A 19,839-nucleotide genomic window follows, 5' to 3' on the forward strand; every position below is an offset into this window, starting at 1 on the left:
CAAGCAATTACCAAAACCATAAAGATCACAAAGGGACAAAGAACACAAGAAATCAGGCTCCACGCCAAGGAAAAACCTCACAAGAGGGAAAACCCAAACAATCCTCTTATAGAATCAGATCAAAGTAAGATATCCAAGACCAAGATTGCCACAAAGACCCAAGTCAACCCTCCTCCAAGTCACCTCCAACCAAGTCAAAGTCAACAAAAATCAATGTTGGTCAAATCTCTGAAAAACTGATCAAACCACAGAAAATTTCGCTCGTGCAATAGAGGATGAATTTCGGCCCCGTAACAGCCTCATAAAATCACAAATCTCACAAGTGTGAGCAGAACTAGGGCAGAAAAGTTTGCTTTTCTCTCTTCTTTGACTTCGACTGGTTTTTCTTCCTTTTCTTTGCACAGAAATCAATATATTGTGATGATGATTGATTGGCTCCTCAAGTGGTCGAGTTTGACTTGTATATATACATGTCCAAGAGGGTCAAATAGCTGCCTCAAAGGCTGACTTGTCCAAGGAAGGCCGATTTGGTCTTGTGGTTGACTATTTGACTCAACATAAAATTCTTTTTCTCTTTCTTTCAAAATTCCAAATAGGACTTGACTCAAATACATTTCTTTTGACTCACATAAATTCTCTTTTGACTCTTTTGAGTCTCTACTCTAAAAGCATGAAGAACATGCTTTGACCAATAAATAAAATAATAATGAATATGGTAAATACATCAATGATACATTTGAATTACATTATGAAGACTGACACTAGTTACAATTTTAACAATGATTACCTTTCACAACATGTCACCTACGAAATGTAAGAATATGAGTCATCTTGGATAGATATATAATTATTTTCCCCTATAAAATAAGCTCTTTTACAGATATGCATTATAAGTTGACGTGTTTGCACATTTTTAAGCATGGAGAGCTTTTGATCAAGATATGTCAGTTAACCAATTGTTCAATGTTCAGACATGAAGTATGATTTTACTAGATTGTCTCTCCTAGTTCAAGCAAATCAGGTTATGTCAACATCAAGGTACAAGAACAATGGGAAAAAGTCTTCACATCCTTTCATTTTTCCTTCCCAATTCTTAATCAATTCATTCACACAAAAAGGATGAGTTTACTGGTTTGTCTTTCCCAGCTCAAGAACAAGAATGAGGAAAAAATATTGATGTCCTTTCATTTGCCTTCTTTTGATTTAGTGTTTTCTTTCCAATTTTAGGTTCAGTAGCAATATCCATGCACATATTACTTGCATTTAAGTTTCTTTTCCATATCTATGTTAAATGTCCAAGTGCAGTACAATGAAGAGAAACTTACATCAGTAAGCAGTTTTGCAGAAGGCACATGGCGAGAAACAATATCAGCAGCTGCTGATGCACATTGTGATTGCTGGAAAACAACAATCATTGTAATCAGGTTGGAAGAATTTGATTATAAATTCTCCATTCATTTACAAAAACAATAATAAAGTTGCAAAAGTACACACCTTTACTAGTGTAAGAGTGTAACCCACACCATAGCGATGCTTCAGGAAAAGAGAACTGCAATGTCAGATGCAAAATATCACTCCAGTAGTGATCTAAACATCATGGTGTAACCATTTCATGCTGTAATCACCATTTGCAGGATGACCACAAGACCTGAACCAAAGTATGCATAGCATGTTTTACCCTAGAAACTACTACTAGTCCTTTTTTAAATTAAAATGCAAGGAAAATCATTTCCCAATTATCATGCATAACAAAGAATACAACAAGACCTAAAAAAATCCACAAAAGGAAACTGTAACATTAAAAAACACATATTCATAACTAGCATCAATCAAAACCTCACAACGCAATGTACACAAAAGATGTCTAAAGAGCTCCTCTGAAAAATGGATCAATCATTTTACCGGCTAGGTAGTTCTACCATTTAAAATATGAACGAATGAATTTTGAAAGGATGTGGCATAAACTGTAGAAGATGATCAGTCCAGTAGAAAGGTTTCCTTTTGAAGTCATATGTTTTGTACCAATTACTGCTGCAGCACAATCCTTCAATACTTTTGTTTTCCTCTAAAAATCCCTCGCTTTCTGATCAGGTAATGGGAGTAGTTCATCAGGTGATTAGTAAATAATGTCTGTTCCAGCACTCCTTTCTAAACTTTCTCAAATCGTTTGGAGGAACAAACAGCAAACCCAAACATAATATCAAGTAAACTTTTGTATTATTTGATTGTACCAAGGCTACTGTTAGGTGGTTAAACCGCAAAAACAGATCTATAGCACTACTAAAAATGTGTCAAGGGATAATGTAGTGGTCTATCTTGCACGGGCATGATATACTCTGCTGCACTCTAATATATTGAGTCTCAACGAGGAAATACTGTTGATTTGTGGTAACATCGGATGTTCTCTAGCCATGAAAATTGGTGGAGAGGCTAAAGCACATAAGATCTCCAAGACCTAGAAATGGTTTGGGGAAAATCCACCTGGTTGGAAAGATATTAAAATAATTAATATTTTTAATGGGGTTACTAAATCTAAACTTAGGAAAATTAAAATATTAATGGGTATTAATATAAAACTGGGTGAGAACGTTAGCCAAATCCAATCTTGGCCGTTGATTAGAGAATTAATCTCGACCGTTGAAGACTCAACGGAAAAAGTATAAGAGGAGGCTTGAGGATCAGTTGGAGACACACCAAATTGATCAGTCAGTTCGATTTTCTGGAACAGGTTTTGCTAAGAGTATTGAGCTAGTGATCTGTTGCAGCGAGGGGCAGTTTGGCACAAGGCCGAGAATACATAGCAAAGAGGCAGAGATAGTGCCAGAGAGACAGCGCAGAGCCTGGACAGGCTGGGGAGGCCAGTGTGGGTGACACAGAGGGCCAGAGTACTGACGTAGAGAGCCAAGGGGCTGACGTGGAGGCATCAGTAGCTATGCAAAGGCTAGCAAAGCTGACACAAGGCCAAGAGGCAGTGCTGGAGGTTTTCGTGGGGCACACTAGAGCTGGGAAGGGTGACGCAGTCCCTAGATGAGTGACGCGGAGCATTGGAGAAGCTTGGAGCAGCTTTCTTTGTCCAGCTAAGGATTTTTTGTAGTTGTTGTGGGATTGTTCCTCCGGTGATTGATCAGCCGGAATATTTGTCTCCGAGGAGAGGTACTATAGCTGAGGGCATTCTTTGTTGGGTGAGCCATTTCTGGCACCCTAGTTGTATTTAGAAACTACATAATAATAAAACCCTCATATATGTTGCGCCAGTTTTCTTGCATTGGGTTTTTCCGAGGATGATTGTCCAAAAGTAATGGTGTCCCTTGTGTGTTTATCTCAGTTATTTCAGTTGTTGATCTATATCTGAATTAAGGCTGCATTTGTGTTTATTTCAATATTTATATTTATAAATAACTTGTTTATGGAATGAACCTATGTTGCAGGCAACGTAGGGCAAGGGGGCGTTTCCGTATGGAAACGAGTACGAAACACTGAAACGCGTGTGGTACAGCCCTGAAATGTGTTTCAGGTCGTACTGCCACGTTTCACGAAACTGAAACATGGCCAGTACGGCCTGAAACGTGTTTCAAGGTCGTACGACTCACATTTCAGCTTTTTACTTGTGTTTTTTTAATTTACTTTTAGGTTATCCTAGTGACTTCTAGGTGCTTCTAGATGCCTGTCTAAAGTTATAAAAGTGAACTTTTGCCCTAGTGTTGATATGCAATTCATCAGGAAGTTTGAGGCATATGCAGTTCATGGTAATGTTAAATTCGTAAAGTAAAAGTGATATTCTCCTTTATTTTTCATTTTCATCCTTTTACTTAAATTTGTAACAGTACCATGAAATGACTCAGGATGTTTGAAAGTGGTTTCGCCCTCATTGGATTTCATATGGAGAAAGTAGAATTTTAGATCTCACTCAAAATCCAGCAGACTTATCTGTTTTTCAAGATTTCAGGATTGGGGGGATTGCAATGTTTCCATTGGATTTTATCATGTACTAGGGTATGGAACTTGTATTTAATCAAGAGAACCAAGCCCTCTATGCAGGGGAGACTCCCAATAATGAAGAGCATGTAGGGTACTAGGGTATGAAACTTGTATTTAATCAAGAGCACTCAGGTCGTTCGACTATGTAGGAGGAGACTCCCAATCAAGCACAAGACAAGAAATTAGAAATTTCTCGTCGCTGATTTTGGATATTTCTATTTTCATTATGTGATCATTCATGAGTAAATGTGATGTAAATTTAGAGACTTATAGTTTATGCATTGACAATTGACAATTTTATCATAATGTAATAAATTAGAATGTATCGTATATGCTTTATGATTACACATATTTCTTAAATGTCCTATATATATATATATATATATATTCGCATTTCCCCGTTTCCAAAATTTGGGGAGTTTGCGTTTCGTATCGCTTCCCCTTTCCCCGTTTCATGCAACCTAGGAATGAACAAATAAGAGAAATTAAACCAAATAATGCAGTAGGGATTTCTAATGTGTCAGACTTAGAAATTTCAACATGGTATCAGAGCATTGCAGATCACAGGAGGATTGAAGGCACCAGCAGTAATCTGAAGAATTTACAGCGATAGCAGTTGTCCCAAGAGACAGCGTTGTTCCAGAGCAGAAGCAGCAGAGAAGAAGTGACGCAGAGGGCCTGCGTCATCATTTCAAGCCAGGAGGAGGGTCAGCACAGAAGCAAAGGGGAAAAGGCAGTGCTCGGTCAACCATTGACGCCAGCAGATTTTGCCAAGATTGCGCAGAGAGGCTTAAATTGTGGGCAGATTGTGATTGAGAAGCTGGTGGGGTGTTGTTTTTGTCAGTGGAAAACAATACCTAAGGAGACAGAACCAACGTAGAGGGAGTCGCTACCTTGACGGATTTCTAGCCAAGAAATCCAGATCTGAGTTATAGTTGCAAGGAGGATTGCGAGGAGTGGTTCGACAGTTGGCTAGAGGATTTCCAGCAGGGAAAGCAGAACTCAGAGGGAGTCCAGAAGAGGAGTTGAAATGGCAGTGAACGAACTGAGGGATTAGGACGGGTTGGACGGGGCTTCCAACTTTGTCATCTGGAAGGCCAGGATCCTAGCAATCCTGGATTGACATCGCATTAAGGACTTTGCCTTGAGAACCATGGCTATCCCAATCGACCCAGCTGAGAATGAGAAACATGAGGATGCAATGGCGAGGGCGAAGTGCATGATCCTTGATAGGGTCAAAGATCATGTCATACCACATATTGCTGAAAAGACGACAGCAAAGGAGATGTGGGATACTTTGAAGACCTTGTATCAGGGCACCTCCAAAAATCGATCTAACCACTGGAAGGCTCATGGCCTTCATGTGCAACCTGACATAGCCTCACACTGGCAAATACGGCATGTATGGCCCCACATGTGCAACTCCTAAACCCTTTGATGCTCATAGCCTGGATGGAATCAACCTCTCGACCCTTCTGGCAATTCATATGGCCCTCTTAGCAGTCTCGTATGGCCTCCTCCTAGAAAACACGGCCTCCACAAGGAATCTCAGCCTCTCTCGTAGAAAACACAACCCTCCTAGAATCCTCACAGCGTTAATAACTCGGCCTCCCTATCTGAAGAAGAACTCTAGGAGAATTCAACCTCCAAATCTCGGAAACTTGAAGAATACTAATGAAAGAAAACCCTGAAAAATATTCATTGCTTCAAATGTTGTTGAAACCCTCGTTGGTGTCAAATCTCAATAACCATGATCATGATCTCCAAGGCTACCCATTGATTTCTTTTATAATCTCTCATTGAGAAATCAACAGCCAAGATCTAGATTTGAAATGATTTAATTGATGGCTAAGATCATTTAGAAACTTTTATAGATGTCTCTAGAGGAAAATCAACCATGTCTCAATTATTACCAATTAATTAATCCACTTCCATAAGTTAAAACATAGGAAAATAATTAAAACTAATTAATTAATGAAATTAAGACATTTTCATTCAACATAATAACTTGGCCTTGGAGATATTTTATGCTCTTGTGTTCCTAGCCTCACTGACACCACCTAAGGCTACAACACATATCCGAGCTACATCAACCAACAAGAAAAGGTATAACTCATGCGTCCACGACTGCACCCTCCACACATCTATACACTTGGGATGATGGACCTCCATTAGTTGGTCCCATGACCATGGCACTTAGCCATAAAGCATTTCCCGTCTATTACCACAATATCATAAACGCCTATGAATTGAAGGGATGACCTTGGTCATGTCACCTCCCCTTAGGGGTTGGAAGCACCTAATAAGGTTGACCATCTAGCCTTCCTTAACAAGGTAGGGAACACTTTTATGGGACTTGGTCTAGTTAGATATTTGAAGGCGATCCCAGTTTGAAGTCGTATTATGCCCTTAACGCTTAAGTATGGTCCACTATGATGCATCTATGGTAATTGTCTCTATTGATTAGTAACATTCACTGGGTTTGAGATTGATTTTATAGGTGGTCCTTCACAGAGCAGCAGAGGCCTTAAGGGCACACATTCCTTGCCTACACTACACACGATGCCCAGGTCATACCATACTTCCAGTGAGTAGTAATGACCTTGTGGATGTAGCATTATCCCTCCAAAGCAAAGCATTGGGCACTTTGATGATTCCAAAAATTGATTGACACCACAAATCACCCCCTAATGTTGAAACGTTGAACTCAATTTACTTGGTGATGGATATTCTTGATGCAGTGCGAGAGGCACAGAGGTGTATGCAGCAGCACAGTGGCAGCAGAGGGAGCATCGGATAGCAGCAGAAGCAGCTTCAGTTTCACAAGGCTTCCAGACTGACTAGGATGTCAGTATTTAGGAGAAGTCAGTTACCTATTTCTCGATAACTGAGTTGCAGTACAACAGTTAGCAGTGGCAATGCTAGGGGCAACATGGGCATCATATTAAGAGGGAGCTACAGTATAGATGTAGCAGGGGCAGTGGCAGTGTAATGGGCAGCAGTACAAGAAGCAGCAGTTTAGATGATGTGAGGCAGCAGGACAAGCATCAGCACAAGTATCGGTGTGGAGAATCGGAGCATTACTAGGGCACATTCCTCGCTAAGGGGGAGTGTTAATTTGTGGTAGCATCAGATGTGCTCTAGCCATGAAAATTGGTGGAGAGGCCAAGGCACATAAGATCTCCAAGACCCAGAAATGGTTGGAGAAATTCCACTCGGTTAGAGAGATATTAAAATAATTAATACTTTTAATGGGGTTACTAAGTCTAAACTTAGGAAAATTAAAATATTAATGGGTATTAATATAAAATTGGGTGAGAATGTTCTAAATGACATGGATCAAGCCAAATCTAATCTTAGTTGTTGATTAGAGACTTAATCCCGGTTGTTGAAGACTCAATGGGAAAAGTATAAGAGGAGGCTTGAGGGTCAGTTGGAGACACACCAAAATTGATCAGTGAGTTCAATTTTCTAGAGCGGGATTTTGCTGAGAGAATCAAGCTAGTGATCTGTTGCAGCGAGGGACAGTTTGGCATGAAGCCGAGCGGCGAGAATACATAGCAAAGAGGTAGAGGTAGTGCCAGAGAGACAGCGCAGAGCCTAGATAGGCTGACACAGAGGAAGTTGGAGCTTACGTAGAGCTGAGGAGGCCAGCGTGGGTAACGCAGAGGGCCAGAGGGTTGACACAGAGAGCTAGGGGGCTAACGCAGAGGCATCAGTAGCTACGCAGAGGCTAGCAAAGCTGACGCATGGCCAAGAGGTAGCGCTGGAGGTTTTCGTGGAGCAGATTGGAGCTGGGAAGGGTGATGCAGTCCCTAGCTGAGTAACACAAAGCAGTGGAGAAGCTTGGAGTAGCTTTCGATGTCTAGCTAAGGAGCTGTCGTAGTTGTTGTGGGATCGTTCATCCAGTGATTGATCAGTCGAAATCTCTGTCTCCGAGGAGAGGTACTTCTGCCAAGGGCATTCTCTGTTGGGTGAGCCATTTCTGGCACCGTAGTTGTATTCAAAAACCGCATAATAATAAAACCCTCATATCTGTTGCACTAGTTTTCCCGCATTGGGTTTTTTCGGGGACGATTGTCCCAAAATAATGGTGTCCCTTGTTTGTTTGTCTTAGTTATTTCAGTTGTTGATCTATATATGAGTTAAGGCTATGTTTGTGTTTATTTCAGTATTTATATCTATAAATAACTTGTTTATGCAATGAACAAGTAGGAGAAATTAAACCAAATAATGCAGTATGGATTTCTAATGTGTTAGACTTAGAAATTTCAACAAATACAGAGAACATCTAAGGTGAGACCTGTTACTCACCAAAGTGGGTGGTAACCCCATAGGGGAAAAAATTTCTCATGCCTTGGAAAGCCAGCCATCCAGCAGCCTTATCTTTGCTCAGTATATGATGATATGCCACATTCATCAACATTTTCACCAGCCAGCAGCCCTATCTTTGCTCAGTATATGATGATATGCCACATTCATCAACATTTGCACCAGCCAGACACCTCTCACCATCTGACATTCGTCTTGAAGGAAGGTGGATCACTACTAAGCAGGTACTTTAACCATTTTGAAATCATGTGCTTTTACTTGAAGGCTTGGGTATTCTAACATGAATAAAGGGATGATCTAGATGATTGACCGATCTTGACTATAAATTTGTTCTCTCATTTTACCAAGGAGGTTATATTTTGACTTTGGTCCACCTCTGAGGCCTTAGGGTTATAGGAGCGGCACTACTTGGGAAACTTGGACTGAAGTAACATGTCCATAACCATTCAATACTTAACACTTTTCACCATTCCCCTTATTTCACATCCATCCTTCAGGCCTGCTGTCATTGGTTCATTGAGATTGGCACCCTTATATCCTCATCCTTCAATTTAGGTCAAAGACTTTGCCTTGGAGGTTACTGCAGCTTAAAGAAAAGTAAAAGCATAAAATGGCCACAATGAAAGAAAAAGAAAAGTCAAAATGATGGCTGAGACATTACTTAGCGCACGGGAAAAAGTCTAGCATGAGCTCTACCCCCTCATTAGCCATCACTCAATTCCTAAGCACTTGATGCTCCATCACATAATACAAGACCCTTGCACATCCCAACCCTAATGAGCGAGAAGTTGACACATCATGAAGGGGTAAATCAATACTATATCCATTAAAAGCAAGCTTGGACACCTAAGTTATGCTCCTCTTTAAAGCATTATCAAAAAGAAGTAAAGGCACACCAAAACGGTGGAAAAAGTAGACTGAGGAATGTGAAAATTCGATAAAAATATCACTTATTTCAATCAATCAGTAATTATCCAATGTATTTAATTATGAGCAAAATTACATCACTGCAAATATAGAATGAAAACACGATTGCAATATTCACAGAAAATAAACTACGAGAAAAACCAATCACAAAATAGACACCAATATTTTTTGACAAAACATCCTTGAAAAAACCCTGAAGGGAAAACCAGTTCTTTAGATTTGAGGGTTTTTTATCGGTGAATTTTGCAATTGATAAATATTATAATACTGCTTGCCAAACCCCGCCAAAGCTCTAGCATAATACTTCTTCACCCCCACAAGTCGATCTAACCCCTAGCGTCTCATGGCCTCCCTATGGAACCAAACACGGCCTCACGTTGGCAAATATGGCCCCAGAATGCGGCTCCTGGACCCTCTAATACTCACGGTCTGGACCAAATCAACCTCTCGGCCCTTCTAGCAACACATACAACCCTCCTGGCAATCTCGTACGGCCTCCTCCTGGAAAATACGGCCTCCACAAGGAATCTCAACCTCTCTTAAAGAAAACACGGCCCTCTTGGAATCATCACGGCCTTAATAACTCGGCCTAGTTGTCTAAAGAAAAACTTTGTGAGAATTCCTCCTCTGAATCTCGCAAACTAGACGAATATTGATGGAAGTAAACCCCGGAAAATATTCACTGCTTCAATTGTTGTTGAAACCCTTGCTAGTGTCAGACCTCCATAACCATGATCATGATCTCCAAGGCTACCCATTGATTTCCTTTATAATATCTCATTGAGAAATCAACGGCCAACATCTACATCTAAATTGATCTAATCAATGCTTAAGATCACTTAGAAATGTTTCTAGATGTCTCTATAGGAAAATCAACTATGTCTCAATCATCACTAATTAATTAATCTATTTCCCTAAGTTAAAACTTCGGAAAATAATTAAAAGTGATTAATTAATTTAATTAAGACATTTTCATTTAAAAGAATAATATGGGTGCCAAATACCAAAGAACTCATGACAGATTGAACCCAAATTAGAATCAAGGTGAAAAAAGGGCTTATAATGTATGATGGAAAGCGTTAATATGACATAGGGGTAGATGGAACTACACTATCTCAGTCAGCTCCTTAGCAATGCCCCTACTATACCCATTGGGCCATTAAGTAAGGTCCCACTGAACAAGGATCAAAGATTAATCCCCCATTTAAGGTGAGAGAACAAGATCACATTCAAACACCATCATTCTTCCAAATCACCCCATTGACAAACAAGTATAAGGACCCAATTAAAAAATGACCAAAGTAACTCTTGACTAGAGTCCCACCTTCGTCCATGTGCTCATGTCAAATCGGTGAGAAGAAAATGGTTGATGCAAGTGGGGAGATATAATGGCATATCATCAGTAAGCGGTGGTTGTCAATGGTTGTTGGCTATATGGCTAGTCGGCTGGCTGTTAAGAATAGGAGAAAGTTTTCTTGTATAGGGTTACCCATTTCAGTGGATAACAGGTCTTTAACCCTCCAAATTTACAAAGGGAAAATTTAGGGGTTAATAGGTAAGACACTAGCATTGCTATAGCCTCCACTTCAGTTTAGTGCTAAATGATAAAGCATGCCACTCATCTAAAAGGAACATTCTCTTCACCTCCCACATAAAATTCAAGAGAGACTAGAAAGATTTGAAGCTAGTTGCAAAACATGTGATTGTAGAATGCCCGAATCCCCATTATTTCTTTTCATCAAGCTAAGCACAAATGCAAGATTATATGTATCTTTTGCTGAGAGATCCAAGGAGGTGGCAATTAAACGATTTATTTTATTATATGACATTATCTTGTGATGTTTTCATTATTATTATTTTTTCTTTAGAATTATCTTTTCTTATCATCAAGACTAATGGCATGCAACAAATAGAAGAGAACACAAGATGTAGGCACGCTGCCAAGGCAAAACCCCATTCTAGGGGAAAACCCAGTCAAAGTTCTTCCTTCAGTGGATTCAAAATGAGACAACCAAGACCCTTACAACATAGAATCGAGACTACCTCCATCCATCAAGTCAACCTTGTCATGTCAAACTTTAGTTATTCTTTGCTCCTGTAGCAATCAGTCTTCTTCACACTTGTGTCTTTGAAGAGATCATTTATGCAACCAATCTGAGCTCCTTCATCTACTGTGATAGCACCACTCTAATAGCATCAAGTCACTATCAAAGCACCATTGTAATAGCACTGAACTGAAGTCATGAGGTCACTGTAATAGCACCGAGATAAGGTCACTGTAATAGCACCGAGATAAGGTCACTATAACAGCACCGAGATAAGGTCACTATAATAGCACTGAGATGAGATCACTGTGGTCATGTGAGAGCACCGAATTGAGGTCATTGTACTGTGAGTTCCTCTGTAATGACACTAAATCTCTCCTTCTACAATAGCACCGAAACTCATCCCTGAAGTTATCCAAACTGTGCACACATAGCATCGAACTAAGGTTACTTATTCGAGCTCCTTTAAGCTAAGTTGCAGGAAACGATGGAGAAGGGTCCATTTTCCGCCGGAAATGAAACGGAAACGAGGAAACTCGTATCGTACGGCTTGGAAATGCGTTTCCGGCCGTACTGGCCCATTTCTCGAAGAGGAAACGTGGCCAGTACGGCCGGAAACGCGTTTCCAGACCGTACGACGGAGTTTCCTCTTCTAACTTGACTTTTTCTTGTATTTTTTTATTTTTTCGCTTCTAATTTTTTATTGGGCGACTAAAATATCTTTTAGATGCCTCTCAAGTTATTAAAAAGAGGATTTTTTTGAGTGGGGCACCCTAATGTTCAAGCCTATGGCCCTAGTGTTGATATGTAGTTCATGGTAATGTTAAATTCATCCTTTTACTTAAATTTTTAACATTACCATGAAATGACTCAGGATGTTTGAGAGTGGTCTCGCCCTCATTGGATTTCATATGGAGAAAGTAGAATTTTAGATCTAACTCAAAATCCAGCAGACTTATCTGCTTTTCAGGATTGGGGGATTGCAATGTTTCCATCGGATTTTGTCATGTACTAGGGTATGGAACTTGTATTTAATCAAGAGAAACAAGCCCTCTATGCAGGGGAGACTCCCAATAATCAAGAGCACATAGGATACTAGGGTATGGAACTTGTATTTAATCAAGAGCATTAAGTTCGTTCGACTATGTAGGAGGAGACTCCCAATCAAGCACGAGACAAGAAATTAGAAATTTCTCGTGGTTGATTTTGGATATTGCTATTTTCATTATGTGATCATTCATGAGTAAATGTGATGCAAATTTAGAGACTTATAGTTTATGCATTGACAATTGACAATTTAATCATAATGTAATAAATTAGAATGTATCATATATGCTTTATGATTGCACATATTTCTTAAATGTCCTAATATATATATATATATATATATATAGATATATATATATATATATTGCATTTCCCCGTTTCCAAAATTTGGGGGGGTCATGTTTCGTACCCGTACCAATTTCAGAAACTCGTATCCGTTTCCCCATTTCGTGCAACTTAGCTTTAATGTAATGACACCGAAGCTTATCTCTGAAAGGAAAATCCTTATCTGATTTTCTCTGTGTTAGTAATGCAAAGTCTTCATCCTTATATCTATAGTTGTTTCCATATGAAAATAGGCTGACATGTGATCATGAAGAGTAGTGTTTTTGTATTGAGTCGACATGGGTTCTTTTGAGGAAGTCGACTAGGTGAGGATTCTCTTTGAGGCCGACATCAAGGACACTTTGATGGAGGAGGAGTTTTAATATAGACTTTAACTCAAGCTAACAATCCTAAAGCCTTCAATGGAGTCTTGACCTATACATTTGACCAAAGCATGAAACCCATGCTTTAACATGTCAATTAAAAATAATAATAAAATTATTTTTGCTTTCTTTTGACAAATATATATTACATTTTGACTCAAGTACAATTTATGAACACTGAACCTAGTTACATTCTTCAACATATTTAGTGATGCGCCTAACTGGTTCAACAATTTGCTTGCTATAAGCAATTTTGCCTATATACTTGTAAATCAAATCAATGCAATGTTCAGCACAAGGAATCCAAAACAAGGTTGCATATCTTAAAATAAGCAACCCACTAGCAAGTTAGCAACCACATAATTAGCAGTGTTATCCATTACAACTTGGACAACATTCTATGACCTATCCCTTGGATGAACACATCCAAAAACTCACATAATAATTACACATATTTAACATGTACAGATGCATCAACAAATTTAAGAGCCATTGTCACCTTGCGACAATAAACCAATAAATTGGGAGTCCTACCCTCCTGATCGATCAATCAAACAGTCTGACATCACAATGCATCCAATGGCATCCCATGATTCCTTAACCTCCTCCAATCTATGAGTGCAACCAAGCTTTACATTTTGGAGGATAGGCCCTCTCAACTAATCATAGGTAGGGACCTTGTACTCCAGCCAACGAATAGCAACAACATCAGACATAGACAGGTAGAATGGATTGCTCTTGGCAATATTGAAAGGAATCTCACTACATAAAAAGCATCTACCCACAAGCTTCTTTTCTTCTTGGTTCTCCTTTATTTTAACAACTAACCTAATAAAGCATTGTGCACCAGCTGTGATTCTTGGAACAAAAGTAGATGAGGTCATTGAGGGCATTGTAGAAGGTGAGGCCAAGGAAATGTTATCACTTCTTGCCGCTCAAAATCTTGTAATTCCTCCGGCTATAGGCACAGTTCTTATAGCTTCCCTCTCATCTCTTTTTTTATTCATTTCATCAAGTGATTTATTGGAAACATGATTTCTGAGGTTGCAGCAAGACAAATTCCCAGTTCATGTCCCAAAATTTGTACAAGGTGGTATTTTCAACCTGCTGATTCCCCCATCATTTCCTTTCCACAGAACTTACAATTAAACTTCTGTTGATTATGTCCATTAGCAAGACCACCATATTCCGCATAGTGAGCAAATCTTTCAGCATTTTCATATAGCAATTATAATCCGAGGAATAGAATTTGGAAATCAAGATTTAAATTACAAAAATGTTGGGAAAACTTAGTTAAAAAGGAGAAACAGAAAACAAAACAAAAAAAAAACAAAATTAAAAAAGGATCTAACTAAATGGTAGATCTCCCACTAAAAATCGACAAGAAGGAAATTTTATGGACATTGCAAAAACCTATCAAAAAAATAAGAAAAAGAACATGTTAACAGTGTTACACAAACCTACAAATAGGAATCAATCCCCTGCCCACAATAGTCTACTGATTGCAAATGAAAACACTCTATTTCAGGTCATTAGAAAGATGTTAGAGACCTTCTTGCTCTCAACCCATTCACTCTGTTCTGAAAATACAAAAAAAAAAAAATCAATTTTCCATTTATGAAGTAGCTTGTCCGTGACATTGACAATAGTTTCCATCGACTCATGAATTTTTAAGGCTATATCAGCATCAACATACACACATCGCAACATACCATGATGCTCGTAATAATATCTTGATGTTTGCGAAAATATCCTAGTGCTTACAACACCAAAGAGAGTAAATCTTAATTTCTTACAAAGACTTGCAGTATTATTTTTTTCTTTTTTGGAGGAGGTCAAAGAGACAACAGTGAGGACGGACGCTACAAGATCATACTAACACAATGTAGGCAAGAAGAATGGGAGGAGAAAGTCAACAGTAAAGGAACAATGGTTGACCTCCACAGTTTAAGGAAATAATTCATTACACAATGGCATTAGAGATTTAACAATCCCCAACAAGTATATAGTTTGTCATTATGAGAAAGAGTCAAGGTCTTGATGGACCATTCAGATGTTCCTATCATATCAGACATACTTTAATATGCAAGAACAACCATATATATGTTATTAAAGATGAGGTGGGAACTTTCTGGTGGAAAATACCGAGAATATGTTTCCTACAACTTAGCTTTGTTTATTTTTGGTAGCATCGGATGTGCTCTAGCCATGAAAATTAGTGGAGAGGCTAAGGCACATAAGATCTCCAAGACCCAGAAATCGTTTGGGGTAATTCCACCCAGATGGAGAGATATTAAAATAATTAATATTTTTAATGAGATTCCTAAGTTTAAACTTAGGAAAATTAAAATATTAGTGTGTATTAATATAATATGGGTGAGAAAGTTCTAAATGACATGGATCAAGCCAGATCTAATCTTAGCCATTGATTAGGGACTTAATCTCGGTCGTTGAATCGTCAACAGGAAAAGTATAAGAAGAGGCTTGAGGATTAGTTAGAGATACACCAAGTTGATCAAGAATTCGATTTTCTCGGGCAAGGTTCGCTAAGAAATTGAGTTAGTGATTGTTGCAGCGAGGGGCAGTTCGGCAGAAGGCCGAGAATACATATCAGAGAGGCAGAGAAAATGTCTGAGAGACAACGCAGAGCCTAGGAAGGCTAATGCAGAGGCAGCCAGGACTGACGCAAAAGTTGAGGAGGCCAACGCAGAAGACGCAGAGGACCAAGACGCTGAAGCAGAGGGACAAGAGGCTGACGCAGAGGCAGTAGAGGCTGCGCAAAAGCTAGAAGAGCTGACGTCGGGTTGTAGAAGCAGTGTTGAGGAATTTTCGTGGGGCAGACTGAGAGCTGAGAGGCAGATGCAGAGCAGAAGAGGGTGACGCAATCCCTGGAGGGAGACATAGTTCCAGAGAGAAGCTTGGAGTAGCGTTCGTTGTCCAGCTAAGGAACTGCCGAAGTTGTTGTGGGATCAATCATCCGGTTGTTGATCAGCCGGAACATCTGTCTTTGAGGAGAGGTACTTCTGACAAAGAAAGTCTTGAACGGTGAGCCATTTATGGCACCCTAGTCGCATTCAGAAAATTGCATAATAATAAAACCCACATTTCTGTTGCATCAGTTTTCTTGCAATGGGTTTTTCCAAGGACGATTGTCCAAAAATAATGGTGTCCCTTGTGTGATTGTCTCAATTACTTCAGTTGTTGATCTGTATATGTGTTAAGGATGCATTTGTGTTTATTTCAGTATTTATATTTATAAATAACTTGTTAATGGAAAGAACAAGTAGGATATGATAAACTAGATAATGTAGTAGGATTTTTGATGTGTCAGAGTTAGAAATTTCAACAAGCTTCACCTTCAACCCTTCAAAACCCTAAAAAGTGCATTCCACTCCATTGAAGATAAAATTGAACACCTGCACTAGCAAGGTGTGTATGAAATCCCTTGATCTTGTAGTACTTTCTACACTTGCCAAATTAGTCATTCCATATAAACTAGACTAAGAGACCATATTGTCGATACTAACCATAACCAAAATCTTGTGTTGCTATGATTTTGAGTTAGTTGTCATGATAAGTATGTACGCTTTAAAGAAAAAAATGTGGAATTGGTGAAGGATGTGTTGCTTCAATAAGGAAAATAGTGTTGAATGATTTATATGCCTTTGCAATAGTGAAAATGTCTCGATAAGCTAAGGAGGAGAAATCTTACACCACCACTTCTTAATTGTTCAAAAATCAACGCAACGATGGCAATTGATCGCTTCAAACCATGTTGTCCATGTCATTTTAAAATTGAATGCACCTAGGAGTGTAGAGTCTCGCAAAATTCAAATTCATTGACATTATTGTGTATTGGAAGCATAGTTTATGACAACATTCTTCAAACTTGATTTCAGATTTATATAAACAATATCAGCAAGTGCAATCCAGCTAGATGTTACATCAGAGAATGTTAGTTTCAATTATTTCCAACCAAACTATAGCGATATTTCTCAACAAAATTAATGACAAAGAAAAACCTAAAAATTAGTTCAATACGCTAGATGCACAAAACAACTATGAGAGTATCACTGAATCAAACATTACTAAATCTGATAATACAATAAAGTGTGTGATATATATCATCCTCTTGTATTACAAGACTAAACAATAAACATTACCATGCTATCAACCTAACTAGACACAACAAACGTGTGAAAACATTAACCAAGAGCACAGTATTAAAGTAGAGAGAGAACCTACCTGCCACAACACCGTAACGAACCATTTCCCATGATAGCTATACGATCACCTAATACATCAGCTTCATCCATAGAGTGTGTTGTTAGTAAAATCACTCTCCCTTTCTTAAACCGTTTAATTAATTGCCAAGTTGAACGCATTGAATAGGGATCCATTCCACTGGTTGGTTCATCTAGAATGACCACCTGCAAATACATAATTGAACTTCTTATAATGTTTCAATGGGACTACAAAAATTGCAAAGGATCATGTCAACAAAGAATACATCCACCATTGTAAATAAATTTCAATATTCTTCATAGCGAACAGGGACTTACCTTACTATTGCCTATAAGAGCAATTGCCAAGGACAACTTCCTCCTCATTCCTCCAGATAATGATCTCACATTTGAGTTCATTTTGTCACATAAGTCCATCTAGTGCAGCAAGCAAATGTAAACATTTACATAACAAAAAACCATCATTATAGTAAATATTAACAAGAAATGACAAAAAGAGAAATCACTATGAAATTATGAATGATACATTTTTCTTATGTGATAATCTTTTTGTGGGTCCTATAACACTATTTTCTATGTCCTCTTTCTTTCTTCATCAACACAAAACAATTTTCTAATTCAATTTAATTTGCAAGAAAAATATACAAGGCAAAAGAAAAAAGTATAATACCCCTAAAAACAAAACAAAAAGCATGCCAATCCAAAGAATGTAGGAATGTAAACACTACAAGTAAAAGCACTCCAATATACTTCAACAACTCAAACACACAAAAAAATCTCTAAATAAAAAGCCAACCTAACATTTCTGAAAATGGTTAACTACTAGGATTTAATAATTTATTAGAACAATATGCAAAACATGTATTTTAACCATAGGATATTACTACTCCAACATAAATCACTAGTCACAACAATACAGTAAGGGAAAATTCTAAGATTAAAGAAAACAATAGTATCTTAGTTGTTATAATTTCAATTAATTGTTTCATGGTTATGGTTGCACCATTTGATAAAGGGGATTATTAGAATTGAACATTTTTTAACCTCGATAAGACAAGGAAAGATAAATGTATTAATGTCCAACAAATGACCACTAAAGTAGGGTCAATCAGACTGTTTCAGGAGATGCATACACAATGCGGGAGCGCTAAAGCTGCTCCTATACAAGAGCAAGAAACATGAAGTAAAATAAAATAGTAATCTACTCTACAACCTAAAAGGCCAACTCCAAAGAATGGAAAAGCAGTCTAGGAGACAAATGTACATATGAGTGGCTCTATAGCCCATGCTACCAACGATAAGAAGCAATCATGGTCCATTGGATCCATCTCCCCTAATATCCAAGTTCAAACAAAGAAAACTCAAAATAGATGTGTATCTCGAAGGAGAATCAAGTAAGGAGCTCAATGTATGATGTACAACCTATGTTGCACTAGATGTGGGGACGGGGGGATGGGGGGTACAGGGGGACGAGTTTCTGGGACGTAGAGCACACCACCAGATTTTCAGGGGGTGGCAGGTTGGGGACGGCAAGTGTGTCAACTAATTTTTATATTTATTAAAAATTAAAACTTAGTAATTCAACATAAACATGAATCAGAATGATAAATTAAAATATAGAAATTAGAACTATTACTAATTTTGAAATTCAAATTACAAAATAAAATACTAATACTAATAATATATAATCATCATTGCACATCACAAAAACAAATCTCGTTATCATTACACATCACAAAAACAAATCTCGTCATCATTCCCCATTGTCAAGAACTTAAGAAGTACTATTAGTCTGTTACAGCCAAAAATCTACTACTGTCTACATAATCATTCTATGATGGATGATGAATCATTTCAAAATTTAAAAAACAGCGAAAACAACTAAATTGAATTATAAATACCAAATTAAAAGTCTAGGAAACCATGGATTATAAATTTATAAATTATAGACTATAGTCCAAAATGGCAAATTAATACATAGTCACTAGTGTAGGTACCAAATGGAAAAATCAAAATGTCTCAAGACAACAAAAAAGTATGAGTCAATATCCATAGTGGCATGAAGGCTGAAGCTACTCAGAAATTCATATCTTATGCATCAAGCCTATCTGAAAATGCTTGAGCCTCAATATCTTCTCTCCCATCATCATCAATGCTTTGCAACTACAGCTCAATGTCATCTAAAGGTACATTAACCAATCATGCATAGATAGATGGCCCATCATCATCATCATCATCAATCTGTGAAGCATCCTCAAGATCTACATCCCACTGTGTTACAAGTCCCTATAAATACTTTGGCTTCTTCCTTGTAAGAAGGCAAAGATTGTTGTGCACATAAACTAGTTTCTATGCTCTTTTAGAGGTAAGCCTATTCCTCTTAATAGAGTGGATAAAATTAAATGTAGACCAAGTACTTTCTACAGCTAAAGAACTAGCAACCTGAGATAGTAAATGCATAGCAAGAGTGTGTATTTCTGGTGCATTGTCCCCATACATCCTCCACCATCCACTGGGACTTCTTTGTGCCATACCCAACAAATCTTCCTTTGCAGCTTT

At 38.2% G+C, this 19,839-nt stretch overlaps 1 protein-coding gene across 9 annotated transcripts in view; it reads right to left on the bottom strand.

The window, feature by feature from the left end:
- The window catches only part of ABCA1 (ATP-binding cassette A1), a 380,643-nt gene that overhangs the window by 187,695 nt on the left and 173,109 nt on the right, over window positions 1-19,839 (bottom strand). For all 9 annotated transcript variants that reach the window (XM_089432768.1, XM_089432767.1, XM_089432762.1 and 6 more), the window contains 4 exons: window positions 17,599-17,697; window positions 17,282-17,466; window positions 1,495-1,549; window positions 1,326-1,397 (listed from right to left, as the gene is read on the bottom strand). In XM_089432768.1, the coding sequence (XP_089288894.1) occupies window positions 1,326-1,397; window positions 1,495-1,549; window positions 17,282-17,466; window positions 17,599-17,697 (411 nt within the window). The remainder of the gene's footprint in view (window positions 1-1,325; window positions 1,398-1,494; window positions 1,550-17,281; window positions 17,467-17,598; window positions 17,698-19,839) is intronic.

This window comes from Pinus tabuliformis, chromosome 5_1 (assembly GCF_031772625.1).
Source record: "Pinus tabuliformis cultivar Carrire ecotype Pingquan chromosome 5_1, CPIR1, whole genome shotgun sequence".
NCBI lineage: Eukaryota > Viridiplantae > Streptophyta > Pinopsida > Pinales > Pinaceae > Pinus > Pinus tabuliformis.